The 21,990-nt window shown below is 41.1% G+C and overlaps 1 protein-coding gene across 2 annotated transcripts in view; it reads left to right on the top strand.

The window, feature by feature from the left end:
- Positions 1-991: 991 nt before the first annotated feature.
- Positions 992-21,990, top strand: part of pfas (phosphoribosylformylglycinamidine synthase) — a 36,588-nt gene continuing 15,589 nt past the window's right edge. For both annotated transcript variants that reach the window (XM_061888528.1, XM_061888527.1), the window contains exons 1-16: positions 992-1,175; positions 5,067-5,186; positions 6,671-6,806; positions 8,598-8,703; positions 8,931-9,117; positions 13,323-13,428; positions 13,499-13,639; positions 13,870-13,994; positions 15,821-15,949; positions 16,015-16,152; positions 16,215-16,343; positions 17,807-17,880; positions 17,967-18,123; positions 18,198-18,259; positions 18,323-18,484; positions 18,567-18,803. In XM_061888528.1, the coding sequence (XP_061744512.1) occupies positions 5,069-5,186; positions 6,671-6,806; positions 8,598-8,703; positions 8,931-9,117; positions 13,323-13,428; positions 13,499-13,639; positions 13,870-13,994; positions 15,821-15,949; positions 16,015-16,152; positions 16,215-16,343; positions 17,807-17,880; positions 17,967-18,123; positions 18,198-18,259; positions 18,323-18,484; positions 18,567-18,803 (2,007 nt within the window). In that variant the 5' untranslated portion in view covers positions 992-1,175; positions 5,067-5,068. The remainder of the gene's footprint in view (positions 1,176-5,066; positions 5,187-6,670; positions 6,807-8,597; positions 8,704-8,930; positions 9,118-13,322; positions 13,429-13,498; positions 13,640-13,869; positions 13,995-15,820; positions 15,950-16,014; positions 16,153-16,214; positions 16,344-17,806; positions 17,881-17,966; positions 18,124-18,197; positions 18,260-18,322; positions 18,485-18,566; positions 18,804-21,990) is intronic.

The raw sequence follows: 21,990 nt of genomic DNA, 5'->3' as shown, positions 1-21,990 counted from the left end.
TGCGCAACCCGAGGGCCTGTGGTTCAATCCCCACCTAGTACCAACTTCGTCACGTCCGTTGTGTCCTTGAGCAAGACACTTCACCCTTGCTCCTGATGGGTGCTGGTTAGCGCCTTGCATGGCAGCTCCCTCCATCAGTGTGTGAATGGGTAAATGTGGAAGTAGTGTCAAAGCGCTCTGAGTACCTTGAAGGTAGAAAAGCGCTATACAAGTGCAACCCATTTATTTATTTATCATTTATTTTGAAGGATACACAATTATACCTCAATTATACAATTTAAATTCACACAACACTGCCTGAGAAGGAGCAGGATGAAGAAAAATCTTATAGTTTCCTGTCCCCTTTGACATAATACATTATCTTACTTCATGAATATCATTTAAACCAACACATACATCCAAATGTAATGAAACAATCAAAAAACACAAGTGCAAAAATCCATAAAGTATAAACCAAACAGAGAAAATAATAATAATAATATACACCTCACGGAATGATACAAAGCAAATACAAACCCAGACAAAAAAAATAATAAATAAAAAGCAAAATGTAAACACTCATTATTTTACTTATTTTGACTTAATATGATTTCAAGAGTCATAATATGTTACTTCCGCCCTGCCTTGCTGAGATAGATACTTGTTTTGACTTAATATGAGTTCAAGAGTCATAAGTTGATGTTACTTCCGCCCTGCCTTGCTGAGATAGATACTTGTTTTGACTTAATATGAGTTCAAGAGTCATGAGATGATGTTACTTCCGCCCTGCCTCGCTGAGATAGATACTTGTTTTGATTGAGTTCTAGAGTCACAAGATGATGTTACTTCCGCCCTGCCTTGCTGAGATAGATACTTGTTTTGACCTAATATGAGTTCAAAAGTCATAAGATGATGTTACTTCCGCCCTCCCTCGCTGAGATCGATGCTGCGCATGCGCACACAATCAAGCGCCTTCCAAATGTTAGTCCATCCTCCCTTACTGAGATAGATGCTGCGCATGCGCACACGATCAGGCGCCTTCCACATGCTGTTAGTTAGTCCATCCTCCACGCTGCTGTCACCGCCACGGATAATAAGTTCATTGTCTTGAGGCGATAACTCCCGTCTTGGACTCTCGGAGTCAACGTCGTCGCCAACTTTCCGGAAAAAAAGTTTTACTGCGAACGCTTCCACACGTAAGTTCGCTAACTTTTCTTTTTGTTGTTTGGAACTAGCTAGCCTGCTAACTCCTGGAAAGTGTTTGAGCTAGTTTAGCTTCTGCCGTCAACAATGACATAAACACGTGTTTTTAATGAGAAATAATTAAGCCAACAGGGTTTTAGTTTGTTTTGGGTGTCGTTGCTGAAACGTAAATATGATGTGGAATTATGTGAATGTGCGTTTAGCTTGGTTAAAGTTAGAGTACCAATGATTGTCACACACACAGTAGGTGTGGCGAAATGTATTTCTGCATTTGACCCATCACCCTTAATCACCCCCTGTGAGGTGAGGAGAGCAGTGAGCAGCAGCTGTGGCCGCTCCCGGGAATCATTTTTGGTAATTTATTGTGTTTTTTTTCTGCCATTCTTTTCTAATGGCATGTGTGTGACTATAAAGGCCTACTGAAATGAGGTTTTCTTATTTAAACGGGGATAGCAGGTCCATTCTATGTGTCATACTTGATCATGGGGGCGGCGTGGCGCAGTTGGTAGAGTGGCCGTGCCAGCAACCTGAGGGTTCTTGGTTCAATCCCCACCTTCTACCAACCTCGTCACGCCTGTTGTGTCCTTGAGCAAGACACTTCACCCTTGCTCCTGATGGTTCGTGGTTAGGGCCTTGCATGGCAGCTCCCGCCATCAGTGTGTGAATGTGTGTGTGTATGGGTGAATGTGGAAATAGTGTCAAAGCGCTTTGAGTACCTTGATGGTAGAAAAGCGCTATACAAGTATAACCCATTTACGATTTCGCGAATACGTTTTTCAACTTGTTTAAGTCAGGGTTCCACGTTCATCAACATTAAACTGCCTCCAGTTGTTGCACAGATGAAATAAAATGACAACACTTTTGTTCTACATATAAAAAGTGCAACATTAAACAGTTTCAAGTCAACTCAGCCTCAGATTAACAGCCTGGCTAACTTGGCAGTAAGAGTATATATGGGTTTATTGTTTTTCCACCATAGAAGTGGGTCAAAATCAAGTTTTTATTGCAATGCAGCGACTCCGGACGGGACAATCGGTAGAAAATGGATGGATGGTCTTAAATGTGCTGCTATAAAAACATTTGTTATTGCTTCAGCACTGCCTGACTCGCCAAGGAGAGGCTGCTTGAATGCGGTGGTGACGCTTCAAAGGGGTTAGCATGTTTGACGTGTTGGCAGAAGCATACCCTACTGCTATTGAACAATGTCCCCCATTGTTGTATCGCACCGTGCAGCCAAAGTGTTCCCAAATGGTAGATGTTAACGAGGCAGGAGGGTCTTCCAGCTCTGCCTTTTACATGTTGTCGTAGCCCGGTCGCTGCTAGCCTGCCTCGCTCTGCATTGTTTACACAACCTGCGATGCGCTACCTAATATGTCCGTTCGGAAACTCTTTCGGTACACCTCTGAACTGAAAACCGTGTACCAAAACGGTTCAATACTACCGTTACACCCCTAGCTGACATACATTGTCTTTATTGCAAGAGGCTGCAATATTATGGATTTTAACTCATGTTACTAATTTCTCCTTTGGCTTGTGCAGCCCTTTGAGACACTCGTGATTTAGGGCTATATAAGTACACATTGATTGATTGATATTGCCATATTTTTGCTGAAAGGATTTAGCAGAGAACATTGACGATAAATTTCGCAACTTTTGGTCGCTAATAAAAAAGCCTTGCCTGTACCGGAAGTAGCAGACAATGTGCGCGTGATGTCACGGGTTGTGGAGCTCCTCACATCCTCACATTGTTTATAATCATAGCCTCCAGCAGCAAGAGCTATTTGGAGCGAGAAATTGACGATTTCCCCATTAATTTGAATGAGGCTGAAAGATTCGCGGATGAGGATAGTGAGAGTGAAGGACTAAAAAAAAAAAGACGAGGAGAGTGGGAGCGATTCAGATGTTATTAGACACATTTACTAGGATAATTCTGGAAAATCCCTTATCTGCCTATCGGGTTGCTAGTGTATAAAGTATAAAGTCATACCTGAAAGTCGGAGGGGTGTGGCCACGGGTTTAGTGACCGCCAGTGTCTCCGTGGGAGGAGTTAATAGTCGCCACAGCAGCTGCAGGAGGACGCTGGCTCCGCTCATAACTACGTTAAGAGCCAACTTATTACCACAATTTTCTCACCGAAACCTGCCGGTTGACATGTGGTCGGGATCCAAGTCCGCTTAACCGCTCTGATCCGTAGTAAAGCCTCACCTTCTGGAATTTTAAACAAGGAAGCACCGGCTGTGTTTGTGTGGCTAAAAGCTTCCCACCTCCATCTTTCTACTTTGACTTCTCCATTATTAATTGAACAAATTGCAAAAGATTCAACAACACAGATGTCCAGAATACTGTTTACTTAAGCGATTTAAAGCAGACTACTTATAGCTTGGATCGGGCTGGAAAATAATGTCCGCTACAACCGGTGACGTCAAACGCACGCGTCATCATACGAGTCATCATACCGCGACGTTTTTAACACGACACTTCCCGGGAAATTTTAAATTGCAATTTAGTAAACTAAAAAGGCCATATTGGCATGTGTTGCAATGTTAATGTTTCATATTGATATATAAACTTTAGACTGCGTGGTTGGTAGTAGTGAGTTTCAGCAGGCTTTTAAGAATCAATCAGAAAGCCCCGGACCCGACTGTGTGTGTCTTTTTTGCAGGTCACACTAGGGCTGGGCGATATGACCTTTTTTTAATATCTCGATATTTTTAGGCCATATCGCGATACACGATATATATCTCGATATTTTGCCTTAGCCTTGAATGAACACTTGATGCATATAATCACAGCGGTATGATGATTCTATGTGTGTACTTTAAAACATTCTTCTTCATACGGCATTAATGCTCATTTTAAACTTTCATGCAGAGAAGGAAATCACGACTAAGTCAATTGACCAAAAGTGTATTTATTAAACAGTTATTAAGCAGTGGCACAAACATTCATGTCATTTCCACAAAAGAAAGTGCAAGATTGTCAGACATTTTAAAACAAGCTATCAAAACGACACTAAATTCCTTATCAACCAAACTCCTGATTCTTCTGATGATATCAAGAGTTCTGGACACTTTGTTGGCTACTAGAGCTATGTGTTCTGTCCATGATAATTTTTCATCCACTAGGATACCTAGAAATGTGGTCAATGAAACTTAACTAATTTTGATTCCTCCAGTAGAAACCTTAGCAACCTGTTTACAGTACAGTATGTTTTGTTTCCGCCTGTCAATCACAGGCCACATACTGTATAGACAACCATTCATTCTCACATTCACACTGACAACATGGATGATTTGGAGTCACCAATTAACCTAATTTGTATGTTTTTCCAGATCCTAATTCCGAATGTGGAGTTAGGTTAGGTTACTTTATAAGTACCCAAAGGTAAACCTGTTGTGCAGCCAGCAAGATCAGGACATCCATTTAAGCATACAGAGGAAGTAACATCTTAATTTTGCACCACAAAAACCTACGTCATAACTAGAATTAAAACATTTGCCAAGATCACAAAATAGTATATGTACTCAAAGTTCCCCATAAAAGGATAAAATATATAAGATCCCAATCAGATAAGATTTGGGACAAGCCAGAATGAAACACCGTAATAGAGGAATATATTGCACTCAAATAAATTCAGACAAAAATAGGTGCTAAAGCTTATTTAGTTCTGTGATGGCAGCTGGGACAAAACTCCATCTGTACTGTTTTGTTTTGCCTCTTGGGACTAAAAATCTCTGTCCAGATGGGAGAAGGTTTTTAGTCCTAAGAGGGAAGACCAAACCGAATACGTGGAGTCTCAATTATAAACAAAAGAATGACAATGTACCGTAATTGTCAAAGTGTACATGTAATGTTTATTTCCCTTTCCATTTTCTACCCATCAGCCATGGCTGTGATCAGGTTCTACGGTGATGAGGTGAAGGGGCGGAGCATCCACCGGGCGGCCAAGCTCTTCCCCCAGCTGTCAATCACCACGGAGCTTTGCTACAACGTAGAGCTGACGGGTAAGTGTTGCGTCCGTGTTTCCCACAGGACTTAAATCTATTTGATGATGTCATCATCTGATTTACATATTTACCTTTTTAAGGGGGAGGGACACAAAAAGTGTGGAAGTGGTTTTATCAGTACCTATTAGTTCGCAAAAGTGTTCAATAAGTGTCTAAAAAAAGTAAAGATGATCCTAAATTGCTAAGTTGGCGGCACTGATCACTTCTGCTACGTTGTTTTATTCTCTGGCGGACAAGATGCGTATAAGCCGTAAGAAGCAGAGTTTCGATGACATATACTGTACTTGTAACGACAAGCTGCATTCACATAGAGTCCCGTAATAATGTGTTTATTAGTAAGGGGGGAAAAGATAGTGCCTAATGTACTTGTGATGGTCTAAATCAGGGGTGTCAAACTCAAATACAGAGTGGGCCAAAATTTTAAACCGAACCAAGCCGCGGGGCCAAGGTTGAACAAATTAACCTTTTAACAGGGACCCAAACAAGTTTTGCATTAAATATTGAACAATCAAGGCTTATATAACTTTAGTGACATGCAAAATCCAGTTTCAAATAACAATAATAATAATAATAATTAAAAAAATATCAATGGCATATCAAATAAAATAAAAAATAAAAATTGTATGCCTTTTTTTCTATTTGCAATCTTCTGAGGTAAATATACATTTTTTTCCACAGGCTAATAATACATTTGAAAACAAAATAATAATAAATGAACCAAACATTCAAGCTTTGAAGTAGCAAGAGAAAATGCATGAATAAAACGTTAATTATTGGTCAGTTTGCTGGAAGTTTCCCGGAAGACTTAGTGCTGCAAGGGGTTCTGGGTATTTGTTCTGTTGTGTTACGGTGCGGATGTTCACCCGAAATGTGTTTGTCATTCTTGTTTGGTGTGGGTTCACAGTGTGGCGCATATCTGTAACAGTGCTAAAGTTGTTTATACGGCCACCCTCAGTGTGACCTGTATGGCTGTTGACCAAGTATACATTGCATTCACTTGTGCGTGTGTGTCTGTGTAAAAGCCACAAATATTATGTGACACGCTGTTAGTATGGAGGAAAAGCGGACGTGACGACAGGTTGTAGAGAACGCTAAAGGCAGTGCCTTAAATGCACGCCCCCAATATAGTTGTCCAGGTGGAAATCGGTAGAAATTTGGGAGAATGGTTGCCCCAGGAGATTTCCGGGAGGGGCACTGAACTTCGGGAGTCTACCGGGAAAATTAGGAGGGTTGGCAAGTATGAGTATTAGCGGTGAATACGGTGTTATACAGCGGCACCAACGCTGTATAACACCGGCGGGCCAGCTCTAATGCTAAATTGATATTGCCTTAAGGGCCAAATTAAATTACACAGCGGGCCAGAGTTTGACACCCATGGTCTAAATTCTTCCTGGCTGGCAGCCACAAAAAAATAAATGTAAGGAAAACTCTGTACCCGACATCAACAATGATTTTAAAGAATATCTCCGGTTGCTCTGTAGGCCGCGACAGTCTCAGCGCAGAACACAAGGAGGTTCTTCTCTGGCTGTTCCGACCCCCGCTGCAGGCAGAACTGCTCTCTGAAGCCACAAAACTCAAAGAGGCTGACGGCACCAAACTGGTGGAGATTGGACCAAGGTACATGTCTTCTTTTCTTGCTGTTGAGGTCTTTATTTATATATTCTCTCCTGTCGCCTTTTTTGTGCGTGTGCATCTTCCCGTATACGCTTGTCTTCCCATTATTTTAGTCAGAAATTCACACAAATTATTTTTAAAAAGACAGAAAATACGTGTATTTTTTAAAATATTCTTTACAAGTTGAACATAAAAGAATAAAATTGCTTTGTTTTCATGCAGATATGTTATGATCCAGATTGCAAGTTGGGCTGCAGTCTTAGATTTCACATTGAAAAATGTATCTGAATATGTGCACATGCAGTATCAGTGTCACTCTGGTGTCATCAGATTCAATTATAATTTGCTCTCTTAAAGGGGAACTGCACTTTTTTGGAATTTTGCCTATCATTCAAAATCTTTATGAGAGGAAATCCCACACGTCTTTTTTTTTTTTTTTATGCATTCTAACTCGTAAATAAAGGCTAGCAAGAGGTGACAAACAAGGGAAGTAATGGAATTCGATCTATTCCTTGTATAAAACCTCCAATGTTTTTTATACATGCTGGAAGTATATCTGTAATGTAGTAACAGGCCCATTCATAATAACATGTGGTATTAACTGTATTTTGCCTATTTTAAACCCACGGCGGCGCATTAATTTCACAATCCGCATCATATTGTTGGTTATTTTCTTCAACAACTCCTACTAGTAATCATGGCATAATTCATAAAGGGACAACAACAAACTTTGGAAAGAATTATAATCCAGAACCTTATATTTTTGAGCGTGACTATAAGGAGGATGATCTACAAGTGTAAGAAGCTGTGTTACAAACAGATGCAGCTTTAGTGAAACACTAAGCATCATGTAGCAGTATTGCTAAGTACTAAATAAGAAATATCAACTACCAACATAACACACACTTAGTGTACGATGTCTGCTGTCACTGGAATGCTGGCAGATGGGATGTTTATATCTTTCATCACAAGACTTGTTTCCCGTTTAGATGATGAAATAATTACAATCCTCACTCAAGTAAAAAAAAATGTGACCGCAAACGGGTCTAATTGAATGTCAAAGTTGAATAACTTTTCATCTTATTGCCAAAGCCTTCTACCATACAGGTGAGAGGCATGATTCAGTATCATGTTAGACCCGCTCGACATCCATTGCTTTCCTCCTCTCCAAGGTTCTCATAGTCATCATTGTCACCGACGTCCCACTGGGTGTGAGTTTTCCTTGCCCTTATGTGGGCCTACCGAGGATGTCGTAGTGGTTTGTGCAGCCCTTTGAGACACTAGTGATTTAGGGCTATATAAGTAAACATTGATTGATTGATTGATTGATGATTTGTAATCTAGAATGAACTTTTACCAACTCAAAGGCAATGCAGCAGCTCTCTATGTCAATAGCTGCAGTAGTCAGATAGGGCTAATAGTAGTTCCTCTGTGTTGGCGCTTAAAATAGCAATTTTGCTAATACATGTTAATGCAATATGCAAGTCACGGCATGTAAATAGTTTTGTTGGCAGTTTTTGGATTTATGGGCACAATAGAGGACTCCCATCAGCTTCATTGTTAGCCATCTCGTACTTACCGTATATTATAAATTAGAATCCATCAAAAAACGAAAGACTTATGTGTTGATCAGCAATATTCCCCAAAAACTTAAGTACATTTTTTTTTACTGGCTCAAATTTAATGAAATAAACATCAAATAAAGTAAAAGAATATCAAATACATTCATATAATCATGATCAAAATGTTTTTTTGTTTATTTTTTTTGTGAATTTCTTCTCACGTGCTTTTTAGGCTGAACTTCTCCACAGCGTGGTCCACCAACGCTGTGTCCATCTGCCAGAGTGCCGGTCTCAAGGATGTGACCCGAGTGGAGCTGTCTCGAAGGTTTCTTATCAAGGCAAGGACACGCAAATATAATGTCCTGGTTTACCTGTATTGTTATTATTAGTAGTGGTAAATAGTAGTAGGAGACACAACGAAGGTCAAGATTATTAAAGTTGCCTCTTTAACGGAATTTAATGAAAAAAAGCCCTGTTTAAAACCTATTTACTCTTTTACTGTATCAAAATAAATAGACTGTATTGTTTATTTCTGCGCCCTGTGACTCCTCTGGTTCTCCTCCAGCCCAAGGACGCCACCAGCATGGGCAACGTGAAGAAGCTGATTAGCTTCCTACACGACAGCATGACCGAGTGCATCTATGAACGACCCATCTCTTCCTTTGCCGTGGACGTTAAACCGCAGCCCGTCTTTGAGGTGGACATCCTGGGAAAAGGGCGGGAAGCATTGGAAAAGGCCAATGACGAGCTAGGTTAAAATGCCTTTCTTTAATTTTTTTCTTGCTTCATCTACTTTTTTTAACTTTTTAAAAAAAATCTCAACTCCTACCTTTTTTTTTTTCCTCTTTTCCTCTCCTCATGCTCTTTTCAGTCTTGCTGCTGTCTGTTTCCTAGTGGAGGTAGTAATAAGGTCACCTGACCTGTTAACATTATTACTGAGCTGCTTCAAGTCACAGGACTGACATGATGCTTCTAATTAGCTTGCATGTGTGTGACACAACTGACAATGATAATTATACTGGACTCACTGCTCTAAGTTTATGCTCAGTTTTGATTCGTATACAAGGTATCTTTAATTTTTTTTTAGCAGGGGTCCTGTTCCAAACCCCTGCAAAAAACGCATATAACGCAAGCAGGCTTAAAAAGTTTTAAAAATACCTATTTGTGATACTCATTGATTGATTGATTGATTGAAACTTTTATTAGTAGATTGCACAGTACAGTAAATATTCCGTACAATTGACCACTAAATGGTAACACCCGAATAAGTTTTTCAACTTGTTTATGTCGGGGTCCAAGTTAATCAATTCATGGTAAACTAAACCCAACATGTCTCCTGTAGTTAATAAATACACGTTTAAATCAGTTTTAAACATTAGGGAAACCGGGTCAGGTCAGGAGATCTTGGTTCGAAAAAATCAAGTGATTCACAATAAATATTAGACTGATGTTTATTGGGTCAATGTGAGAAATTATGAGGTCGCACCGATACATTAGATAAAAATATCTCTGATAAACGATAAAAAAAAATGCTCCCCTATCCCTGCTGTGCTGTAGGTGGGTTAGGATAAGCAAATTAAGCGCTGCTTTTCGTCTACATGCATGCTCTAAGCCTAGGGGTGTCCAAAGTAAGGCCCGCAGGGAATTTTTTATCGGCACATTTAAAAAAATAATATTGCATTAAAAAAACATTAAAAAGTGGATAAAAGAGCAAACAGATGTAATGTAATGTTTTTTACTATAAAACTATCATTGCTGAAAAGACAGATCTGAAGTTGATGTAAAAATATATATTGATATGTGACTTATTTTTCACACTTATGTGTAGGGATGATGTTTGTTAAGAAATTATCGATTTTGATGCGGTTATCGAATCCTCTTATTGAATCCAGATAGGTTGTTGTATATCAATCAATCAATGTTTATTTATATAGCCCTAAATCACAAATGTCTCAAAGGACTTTACAAACTATTACGACTACGACATCCTCGGAAGAACCCACATAAGGGCAAGGAAAACTCACACCCAGTGGGCAGGGAGCATTCACACCCAGTGGGACGCCATTGACAATGATGACTATGAGAAACCTTGGAGAGGACCTCAAATGTGGGCAACCCCCCCCCTCTAGGGGACCGAAAGCAATGTATGTCGAGCGGGTCTAACATGATACTGTGAAAGTTCAATCCATAGTGGCTCCAACACAGCCGTGAGAGTTCAGTTCAAAGCGGATCCAAGACAGCAGCGAGAGTCCCATCCACAGGAAACCATCCTAAGCGGAGGCGGATCAGCAGCGTAGAGATGTCCCCAACCAATACACAGGCGAGCGGTCCATCCTGGGTCTCAACTCTGGACAGCCAGTACTTCATCCATGGTCATCGGACCGGACCCCCTCCACAAGGGAGGGGTGGGATATATGAGAAAAAGAAAAGAAGTGGCAGATCAACTGGTCTAAAAAGGAGGTCTATTTAAAGGCTAGAGTATACAAATGAGTTTTAAGGTGAGACTTAAATGCTTCTACTGAGGTAGCATCTCGAACCGTTACCGGGAGTGCATTCCAGAGTACTGGAGCCCGAACGGAAAACGCTCTATACCCCGCAGACTTTTTTTGGACTTTAGGAATCACTAATAAGCCGGAGTCTTTTGAACGCAGATTTCTTGCCGGGACATATGGTACAATACAATCGGCAAGATAGGATAGAGTTAGACCATGTGGTATTTTATACGTAAGTAGTAAAACCTTAAAGTCACATCTTAAGTGCACAGGAAGCCAGTGCAGGTGAGCCAGTACAGGCGTAATGTGATCAAACTTTCTTGTTCTTGTCAAAAGACTAGCAGCCGCATTTTGTGCCAACTGTAATCTTTTAATGTTAGACATGGGGAGACCCGAAAATAATACGATAATATGGGAAAAAAAACACAATACTTGGTTTAACAAAAGCTCAGTTTTATTTTTTAAAGAAAACAATCAAATAAACACAAAATATTGACTGTTGTTACCCCCTTAAAAATTGTAATTAAATAAATAAATATTGACAGCTAATGCCCCTTTAAGTGGGCCACCTAAGAAAAATACATGCAGGGAAAATCCTGCGTTAATTTGTATTGCACAGCTCTTTACATTTGAAACAAATCTCAGAATACTTGACTTTACTTTTTGCTCCATTACATGTCAGCAAAATACAATTATTAACCTACTTGTGTTCGTCTGTGTTCATCATTTTTCGTTGGCTTGCGAGTAATGTTGTTACTCTCCTCCTCACTCATCTTGCTGCACTCTGCATTATACCTCGCTATGGTAAGTGGGCTAACGCTCTGCGCTAAAGAGCAAACACTGCCCTGCTCACTCTGGCGGTCATGAATGCCATCATCTGAAATAGGACTATTAACATTATCTTAAATCACATCTTGCAAGCACTAGTTTATTAGACAGACATGCAAACTCTGGAGTGGCATAGGCTACAAGATATTGTTAACGTTATCAGACACATACAAAAAGGCTAACGTTACCGTTAGCCAATGACTATGCTTGGTAACGTTAGTCTAGGTAACATTACTGCAGTCCTGCTTGACATAAGAGGTATTGTTATTGTAGCCTAAAGGCTACAAGTGAGCAGATATCGAATTAACCAGCGACAGTTAACATTAGTTACTCACTGGCACTATCACTGGGACCGCAGGTTGAAGCAGAGGAAACGGATAGTGCTTCGTCATCTTTGTAGCTGCTTCTCCACGTGTCAAAGACACAACACGATTCTCAAAATTCAGGTTATGTATGGCCTGAACATGTTTCAACATGTTTGTTATACTGCTCCCCTAAGTGAAGCCTTGGAGCGTTTTTTCCGGTCCATTGTTGTTGGTGCTTCTGTATCTATATCATCTTCTGTTTCTATATCATTTCCTATGACATGCCACAGGACATTTTCTTCTATTTTTTTGTCCTGTCCAGCTTCTCAGGCAAATCATAAAGTTGATGTAGATGCTCATATCGGCTGTTCAGATTTAATTTACAAAAGAGAAGTGTGGTATACTTCTCTTGTTGCCTTTTTTGTATTTGGCTTTATTGAATGTATTTATATTATCATTTCGTGCAGCCAGGTCAGAGCAGGAGGGGATAGATAGAGGGAAAAAAAGGAAGACAAAGGGGGAAATTGTGGGGATAAGAGGGGAATTAGATAGAGAGACAAAAACAACAATAGAACAACACCAGCACATACGATATGTACAAATGATCGTAAAAGTGATAGCAAAGAAGCATTTAGCGAAAGAAATAATAATACAGAAATGACAATGACCATTTTTACACTACAACTGGAGCAATACAAATACCAACAGAAATAGCACTATTGATAATGAACAATACCGATAATTTACCTCTATTATCAATAATACCGTTGTTGAAATGCAACAATACATATACATAATGATAACTAGAGATAAAAAAAAAAGAAATACCAAAAGATGGAGGGGATGAGAGAGAGGCAATCTATATTAATCTTGTAGATTGTTATAGTAACAATGGGTTAAGCTTTGTCAGCGTGCCATGTGTTACCCAGTTTCCCCTAGGGCAACAACGTTAATATATGTTTGATGAAACGTGATTATGTGCATGAGTGTATGTATGTATATGTACTTGTATATGTACAAAATGAGTATATGAATGTTTGTACAGTACATTTACATACACAGGACATTTTCTGTGACACTGATTCGTTCCCAGGGATTCGAATAAAGAAACAAATCTTTTTCCTTACTATAGTGGCTTTGATAACTGGAACCGTTTCTCAAAAGAGGATTCGAATCCGTGAAATCGGTATGTTTCTTATCAAACAATTGGGAGAACCGGTTTTTGAACATCATCCCTACTTTTTTGGTGCCATCTAATCTGTTTAAATGTTCTTCCTGCCTGCATGAATCATGGTTGCTAGTAAGGGTGTTTCACGTGTCTCTGTCACTTAGGTCTGGCCTTTGACTCCTGGGATCTGGACTTCTACACCTCCATGTTCCAGAGGATTCAAAGGAATCCCACCAGTGTGGAATGTTTTGACCTGGCCCAGTCCAACAGGTACCACTGACTAGATTAGTTCCTTTTTTTTTGTGTGTTTATTAAAGAAATGCACATTTTGGTGTCACAGCGAGCACAGTCGTCACTGGTTCTTTCGAGGCCGCGTAGTGATCGACGGCCAGGAGCAAGAGGAGACCCTCTTCAGGCTCATCATGGACACGCAGAAGCACAGCAACCAGAACAACGTCATCAAGTTCAGCGACAACAGCAGGTAGAACAAAAACCGACATGCTAAATGTAAACCGTTATAAAGGGAAAATTGTGTGTGTGTGTGTGTGTGTGTGTGTGTGTGTGTGTGTGTGTGTGTGTGTGTGTGTGTGTGTGTGTGTGTGTGTGTGTGTGTGTGTGTGTGTGTGTGTGTGTGTGTGTGTGTGTGTGTGTGTGTGTGTGTGTGTGTGTGTGTGTGTGTGTGTGTGTGTGTGTGTGTGTGTGTGTGTGTAGTGGTATCAAAGGACTGGAGCTGGAGTTCATCTACCCCAAAGATACATCCCAGGCCAGTCCATATGAGACACGTCGCTCTCTCCGACATGTCATCTTCACCGCCGAGACGCACAACTTCCCAACAGGTCAGAACACTTTACAATTTCCTGCGTTATAACTACCAGAAACCGCTATTTTTTTCCTACTTTTTGAACCCTGGGGCTTATAAGCAAGTGCGGCAAATTAACAGATTTGTCTTCCCTGACAACCTTAATAAAAATAGTTTTGAAAAAAAGGTACATTGAGGTTGTTTCCTTGTTTGTGCCATGGCGCCATTTGTTGAAAGAGTTTGCTCACTGCAGGTGCTGCAGTGTCTTTCTATTTAGTGCTTTAAACCGGAAGTAGAGTGCCATTCAGTCTTCTGCCAGTCCATAGTGTACTGCTCTTATGGGTTCTTCATTCATAACTCCAAGCAATTTTCAATATAACTAAAACTGTTCATACCTACGTGGGCAGCACGGTGGAGGAGGGGTTAGGGCGTCCACCTCACAATATGAAGGTCCTGGGTTCGATCCTGCGCTCTGATCTTTCTCTGTGGAGTTTGCTGGTCCTCCCAATGACTGCGTGTGTTCCCTCCGGGTACTCAGACTTCCTCCCACCTCCAAAGATATGCACCTGGGGATACGTTGATTGGCAACACTAAATTGGCCCTAGTGTGTGAATGTTTGTCCATCTGTGTTGGCCCTGTGATGAGGTGGCTTCTTGTCCAGGGTGAACCCCGCCTTCCGCCCGAATGCAGCAGGGATAGGCTCCAGCACCCCCCACGACCCCAAAGGAATTATGCGACAGATGGATGGATGTTTGTTTATACTTACTAAACTGTCCCATGTGTGATGTCGTAATTTAATGACGCCAGCATCGTTAGCATTAGCTCAAATGCTAACCCGTTTACAAGTGTCTGTGTTCAATCAATCAATCAATCAAAGTTTATTTATATAGCCCTAAACCACGAGTGTCTCAAAGGGCTGCACAAGCCACAACAACATCCTTGGGTCAGATCCCACATCAGGGCAAGGAAAAACTCAACCCAATGGGCTACAATGAGAAACCTTGGTGGGGACCCACCCCCACCCTCCCGGTCGACCAGTTTGATGGATGTTGAGTGGATCTGCTTAATAGTGTGAGAGTCCAGTCCATAGTAGATCTGCTTAATAGTGTGAGAGTCCAGTCTATAGTGGATCTGCTTAATAGTATGAGAGTCCAGTCTATAGTGGATCTGCTTAATAGTGTGAGAGTCCAGTCTATAGTGGATCTGCTTAATAGTGTGAGAGTCAAGTCCATAGTGGATCTGCTTAATAGTGTGGGAGTCCAGTCCATAGTGTGAGAGTCCAGTCCATAGGGGGTCTATTTAAAGGCTACTATATACCAATGAGTTTTAAGATGGGACTTAAATTCTTCTACTGGGGTAGCATCTCTAACTGTTACCGAGAGGACATTCCAGAGTACTAGAGTCCGAATAGAAAAGGCTCTATAGCCCACAGAGTTTTTTTGGTAGTATTGTTAGTATGATTTACTTTTAATGGCATTCTTTTTGTATTGTTTCAGTTTCACAAATTTCTCAGTATGCTCACCAAGACGTCATTGTAAGGTTATTGAGTCTGTTTAGTTTGATTAAAGAGTTAGCTTCTGCAGCTAGTGGGTTCATGATGATTACTTTTGTTTTGTTTAATCAGCCATTTTACTACTGTGTTACAGATACAATTAAGGTATGTAAAACAACATTTACATAATCACTCTGTGAATAGCTCATTTAGCAACGTATAAATCTGCGGTTTACAGTCTGGTGCGGCTAATGTGTGGCATATTTTTTTTTTGCCCCTAAATTTTACTGGATGCCGCTGATATACCGGTGCGCTCTATAGTCAGGAAAATACGGTACACACTTAAAAAGGACTTCTAACTCCACTTTCAGGAGTCGCTCCGTTCAGCGGCGCTACGACGGGAACCGGGGGCCGCATCCGTGATGTCCAGAGTGCGGGGCGAGGAGGCCACGTCATCGCTGGCACCGCAGGATACTGCTTTGGCAACCTGCACATACCAGGTCCCAAAAACACACCTGGGTTTTCAAGGAGGAACTGATTTAACACCTGCTGGTGTCCGCATTAGGTTATGTCCTCCCCTGGGAGTGTGACGGAGACGGTTGGGAGTACCCCACCAGCTTTGCACCCCCGCTGCAGGTGGCCATCGAGGCCAGCGATGGCGCCTCCGATTACGGCAACAAATTTGGTGAACCTGTGCTATCAGGTGGGGAGACACTACAGCACAAAAAAAGGCAACAGAACCCAAACTCATGTTTTATTTGCCAGGATTTGCCCGTTCTTTTGGCATGCGGCTGCCCAGCGGGGAGCGGCGAGAATGGATCAAACCCATCATGTTCAGTGGTGGTCTCGGCTCCATTGAGGATGCACATGTGAAGAAAGAGCTGCCGGAGACTGGTAATGTCTTACATTTGTGACTTCATTTGACAATTTGCAACTTCTTACACGGATGTCTTTCCAATGTATTTCAAGCATATATCGATGTAACTATGGACTTGTGTACAGTACACTCAGACATTAGCTTTTTGTGTTGTCCGTTAATGATAGCGATTTGTTATCATTAAATGTATAATCTATCGGCTATCTACTGTAACATGACTGACTTGTTAGCTGCTTCTCTGGGACTGTTTGTGTGACAAGACTGAACACCAAACAAATTCTTCAGACTAACAAGCCATTTTTATTCAATTGATTTGGTAATTGTGAAACATATTAACACTTTATATATATATATATATATATATATATATATATATATATATATATAAGTACAGGTCAAAAGTTTGGAGTAACCTTCTCATTTCAATGCGTTTTCTTTATTTTCATGACTATTTACATTGTAGATTGTCACTTAAGGCACCAAAACTGACACCTGTGACGTGAAAACCAATTCAGGTGACTACCTCTTGAAGCTCATCCAGAGAATGCCAAGAGTGTGCAAAGCCGTAATCAGTGCAAAGGGTGGCTATTTTGAAGAAACTATAATACAAAACATGTTCTCAGTTATTTCACCTTTTTTTGTTAAGTACATAACTCCACTTGTGTTCATTCATCATTCTGATGCCTTCAGTGACAATCTACAATAGTCATAAAGTAAATAGTCATGAAACTAAAGAAAACACATTGAATGAGAAGATGTGTCCCAACTTTTTGCCTGTACTGTATATATACACACTTTTCTACTGCAGAGGGGCCCGGTGCTCACTCAAATATTAACACAGAATTAGTAAACTTACTCTTGATTTGAATGGTATTCAACACATATGTCTAACTTACTTAAAGTTTACAACCTTATCAATTGATATGAAACCATGTGTTAATCACAAAGGTTATTTGACACAAAAACCTTAGGCTGAGGTCAGGCTGATTAGAAAAATAAGGGTTAACCAACGGGCAGACTCATAAATAACTATAAATACTATAAAATTATGATGCGCTAAATTAAATAAAGTGAATTGATAATTAATTTGTTTCTCAACCATGTAAGTAAGTTGGCAACCTTCTGTGGCAGACATGTGCTTCGAGGTGTTACAATCTATTATGGTGCCATCTACCGTACGGAGTTGGAACAACAACCTCCACAGTTTTATCATAATTTTGTTAGGTGAGGAAAACTGGTAGAGCTAAATTTATTCATGGTGTTCTGCCACAAATAAATGAATTTATGGGAAAGCGGCACATTACTGTTAGACAAACAAGCCATGTTCTGTCATGTTTAATTTTGTCTGTAGAATTTCTAGTAATAAAGCAAACAAATGATCCCCAGACCGCACTTTGAACGCGCATGCATTAGCCTGTGCATGTGACTGCATTTTTTTTCACACTGATAATTGTTATCTTGTGGTCATTAATCAAATCAGGGATGGAAGTGGTGAAGATCGGGGGCCCCGTGTACCGAATCGGCGTGGGAGGAGGAGCAGCTTCCTCTGTTCAAGTATGGCCACTAAAGCCACACCTGTGATCATTACTGGCACCTGATGCAGCAACATCACTACTTCCATGTATGTTTGGTCTCCGCAGGTGCAAGGCGACAACTCCAGCGAGCGAGACCTAGGCGCCGTGCAGAGAGGAGACGCCGAGATGGAGCAGAAGATGAATCGGGCGCTGCGGGCGTGCCTGGAACGACGTGACGGAAACCCCATCCGCAGCATACATGACCAGGGAGCTGGAGGCAACGGTGGGAGGACTGCCTGATGGTGTGTGTGAACATTCAAATGATGAAACACACTCAAGACCGCTTTTTATGTGCAGGCAACGTTCTGAAGGAGCTGAGCGAGCCTGCTGGGGCTGTGATCTACTGCAGCAGGTTCCAGGTGCGTGGTGAAATGGCAGGATTTGTTTTCAACCTAATGCTAGCAAACGCTTTGTTGTTCTAGAAAGGCGACCCCACACTGAGCGTGCTGGAGCTGTGGGGGGCGGAATATCAAGAGAGCAACGCCCTGCTGCTCGGCCCGGCAGACAGGTCCTTCCTGGAAAGGGTGTGTCAGCGAGAGAAATGTCCCGTGGATTTTGTGGGGAACATCACCGGCGACGGCAGGGTGCGTTTCTGCCCGACTCGGGTTGATCCGTCCAAAACTTTGCCTCTCGGTAGTCAAGTGGTTTTCTTTTCTTCTCCCTCAGATCGTGCTAGTTGACGACCAAGATAGAGGTCACGACCAGGCCAGCAAAGAGCGCCATCCTGTGGACCTGCAGTTGGAGTGGGTCCTGGGAAAGATGCCCCAGAAGGAGTTCAAGATGGAGCGGTTGGCGCCGACCCATCGACCCCTGGTTCTTCCTGCAGGGCTGACGGTCAAAGACGCCCTTGAGAGAGTGTTACGTTTGCCTGCTGTGGCATCCAAACGTTATCTGACCAACAAGGTTTGTTTACTACACAACACCTTAAAGATTTTCTTATTTAAACGGGGATAGCAGGTCCATTCTATGTGTCATACTTGATCATTTCGCAATATTGCCATATTTTTGCTGAAAGGATATAGTAGAGAACATAGACGATAAAGTTCGCAACTTTTGGTCGCTAATAAAAAAGCCTTGCCTGTACCGGAAGTAGCAGACGATGTGCGCGTGACGTCACGGGTTGTAGGGCTCATCACATCCTCACATTGTTTACAATCATGGCCACCAGCAGCTAGAGCGATTCGGACTGAGAAAGCGACAATTTCCCCATTAATTTGAGTGAGGATGAAAGATTCGTGGATGAGTATTTTGATAGTGACGGACTAGAAAAAAGAAAAAGGCGATTGCAGTGGAAGCGATTCAGGTGTTATTAGACACATTTACTAGGATAATTCTGGAAAGTCCCTTATCTGCCTATTGTGTTGCTAGTGTTTTAGTGAGATTATATAGTACCTGAAAGTCGGAGGGGTGTGGCCACGGGTGTAGTGACCGCCAGTGTCTCCGTGGGAGGAGGTAATAGTCGCCGGAGCAGCTGCAGGAGGACGCTGGCTCCGCTCATAAATACGGTAAGAACCAATTTATTACCACAATTTTTAGCACCGGTTGACATGTGGTCGTGATCCATGTTCGCTTGACCGCTCTGTTCCATAGTAAAGCTTCACCTTTGGGAATTTTAAACAAGGAAACACCGTTTGTGTTGCTAAAGGCTAAAAGCTTCCCACCTCCATCTTTCTACTTTGACTTTTCCATTATTAATTGAACAAATTGCAAAAGATTCAGCAACACAGATGTCCAGAATACTGTGTAATTATGCGATTAAAGCAGACTACTTATAGCTTGGATCGGGCTGGAAAATAATGTCCGCTACAACGCAAGACGTCAAACTCACGTGTCATCATACTTCGACGTTTTCAACACGACACTTCTCCGGAAATTTAAAATTGCAATTTAGTAAACTAAAAAGGCCGTATTGGCATGTGTTGCAATGTTAATATTTCATCATTGATATATAAACTATCAGACTGCGTGGTCGGTAGTAGTGGCTTTCAGTAGGCCTTTAAGGCAGCTCCTTCAATCTGATTTTATTACCCCCAACCGCACATTGTAACCTTGCTCATCCTGCACATTTCATTGATACAGTAAATCAATAAAAAAATTGAGGCCTTCTGGGTTGATATCAGCAAAAACAGAAGCATCAAATGGTATCGGCCTGCATCTAAAACAAGGGTGTCAAACTAATTTTAGCTCAAGGGCCGAATGGAGGAAAATCTGTGCATACGCGGGCCGAACTATCAAAATCATGGCATTAAAACTAAAAAAATAAAGACACCTTCAGATTGTTTTCTTGATCTTACTTTGGCCAAAAATAGAACAAAGTCATTATGAAAATATTACAATAAAAATATAGAAAAAAATACCAACAGCGGTTAAGTCTAGATCCATGAAGGGAAAAGGTGAATTAATTTTTATAATTTACATCCATCCATCCATCTTCTTTCGCTTATCCGAGGTCAGGTTGCGGGGGCAGCAGCCTAAGCAGGGAAGCCCAGACTTCCCTCTCCCCAGCCACTTAGTCCAGCTCTTCCCAGGGGATCCCGAGGCGTTCCCAGGCCAGCCAGGAGACATAGTCTTCCCAACGTGTCCTGGGTCTTCCCCGTGGCCTCCTACCGGTTGGACGTGCCCCAAATACCTCCCTAGGGAGGCGTTCGGGCGGCATCCTGACCAGATGCCCAAACCACCTCATCTGGCTTTTCTCGATGTGGATGATGGATATATTTTTAAATGAATTATCGTTTATGACAACCTTTTTCCAAAACACAATATAGAATGTGAGCTATAACAGGATAATGCATACATTTATGATTTCTTTTCAAAACGGTATCAAAAACCTGGGACCCCAAAAATGTACCGTGGTACCCCATTTTTATGACTTGATGGGGTCCCTAGGACCCCATTTTGAAAATTCCCAGCGCCAACACTGATGGAGTATTGGTGCGTGCAAAACAGCAGCAGGCGGCTGTGAATTGCAGGCCGGATTTTAATTCTAATCAAATATCCCGGGGCCATAGATCATTCATTCATGGGCCGGATCTGGCCCACGTGCCTTGACTTTGACATATATGATCTAAAATGTCTGATATAAACATAGTGTTTACTTATGCAAAAATGTACAACCAATTACCTCAAAATGTCATCTATAAACACACTAGGTTGGTCTTTTCTTGTATTTTAGTGTAATCATTCACAAAAGATAAACATGGTAGGCTACTAAGAGCTTGCAGGTACACAACAGCTAAGCACACAGGCTACTAGTACTTATTACTGACCTAATTTAACAATATCACAGTCTAAAACATGACATTTGTCAACATAAAGAACTATAAATAATTATAATTGAATATTAAGGATACAAAGCCTCTAAAGCAGAAATGGAGTGTAAAGTATCTGGTAAAAAATGTATCATGCATCATTTGACATGATGCATCATTACCTTAATTTAATGAATTATTGTGATCACTCGGTGTTGCCAAAGCATTAAAAATCCACTTCAAAAGTGTAAATCTGTCTTGGTTAGTGATTTTCATATCTACCATTGTTATAAGTCATTTCACTTTTCTAACATTCTACAGTGTAAAATGATAATATGTATGTACTTTTTATGCATTAAGATTGGTGTTTGTCATACATACCATTGTTGTGGTGTTTGTTACAGTGGGGCAAAAAAGTATTTAGTCAGCCACTGATTGTGCAATCTCCCCCACTTAAAATGATGACAGAAGTCTGTAATTTTCATCATAGGTACACTTCAACTGTGAGAGACAGAATGTGAAAAAAGAATCCAGGAATTCACATTGTAGGAATTTTAAATAATTTATTTGTAAATTATGGTGGAAAATAAGTATTTGGTCAACCATTCAAAGCTCTCACTGATGGAATGAGGTTATGGTTCAAAATCTCACGATACATGGCCCTACTCAGTAGTTATGGTGTTCTTGGGATGCAACGCAGTATTCTTCTTCCTCCAAACATGACGAGTTGAGTTTATACCAAAAAGTTCTATTTTGGTTTCATCTGACCACATGACATTCTCCCAATCTTCTGCTGTATCATCCATGTATCCATTTTGGTATAAACTCTACTCGTCGTGTTT

Source organism: Nerophis ophidion, linkage group LG26 (assembly GCF_033978795.1).
Source record: "Nerophis ophidion isolate RoL-2023_Sa linkage group LG26, RoL_Noph_v1.0, whole genome shotgun sequence".
NCBI classification, from domain to species: domain Eukaryota; kingdom Metazoa; phylum Chordata; class Actinopteri; order Syngnathiformes; family Syngnathidae; genus Nerophis; species Nerophis ophidion.
The sequence above is the reverse complement of the archived record's forward strand: the minus strand, read 5'-3'. Positions and strand labels throughout refer to the sequence as shown.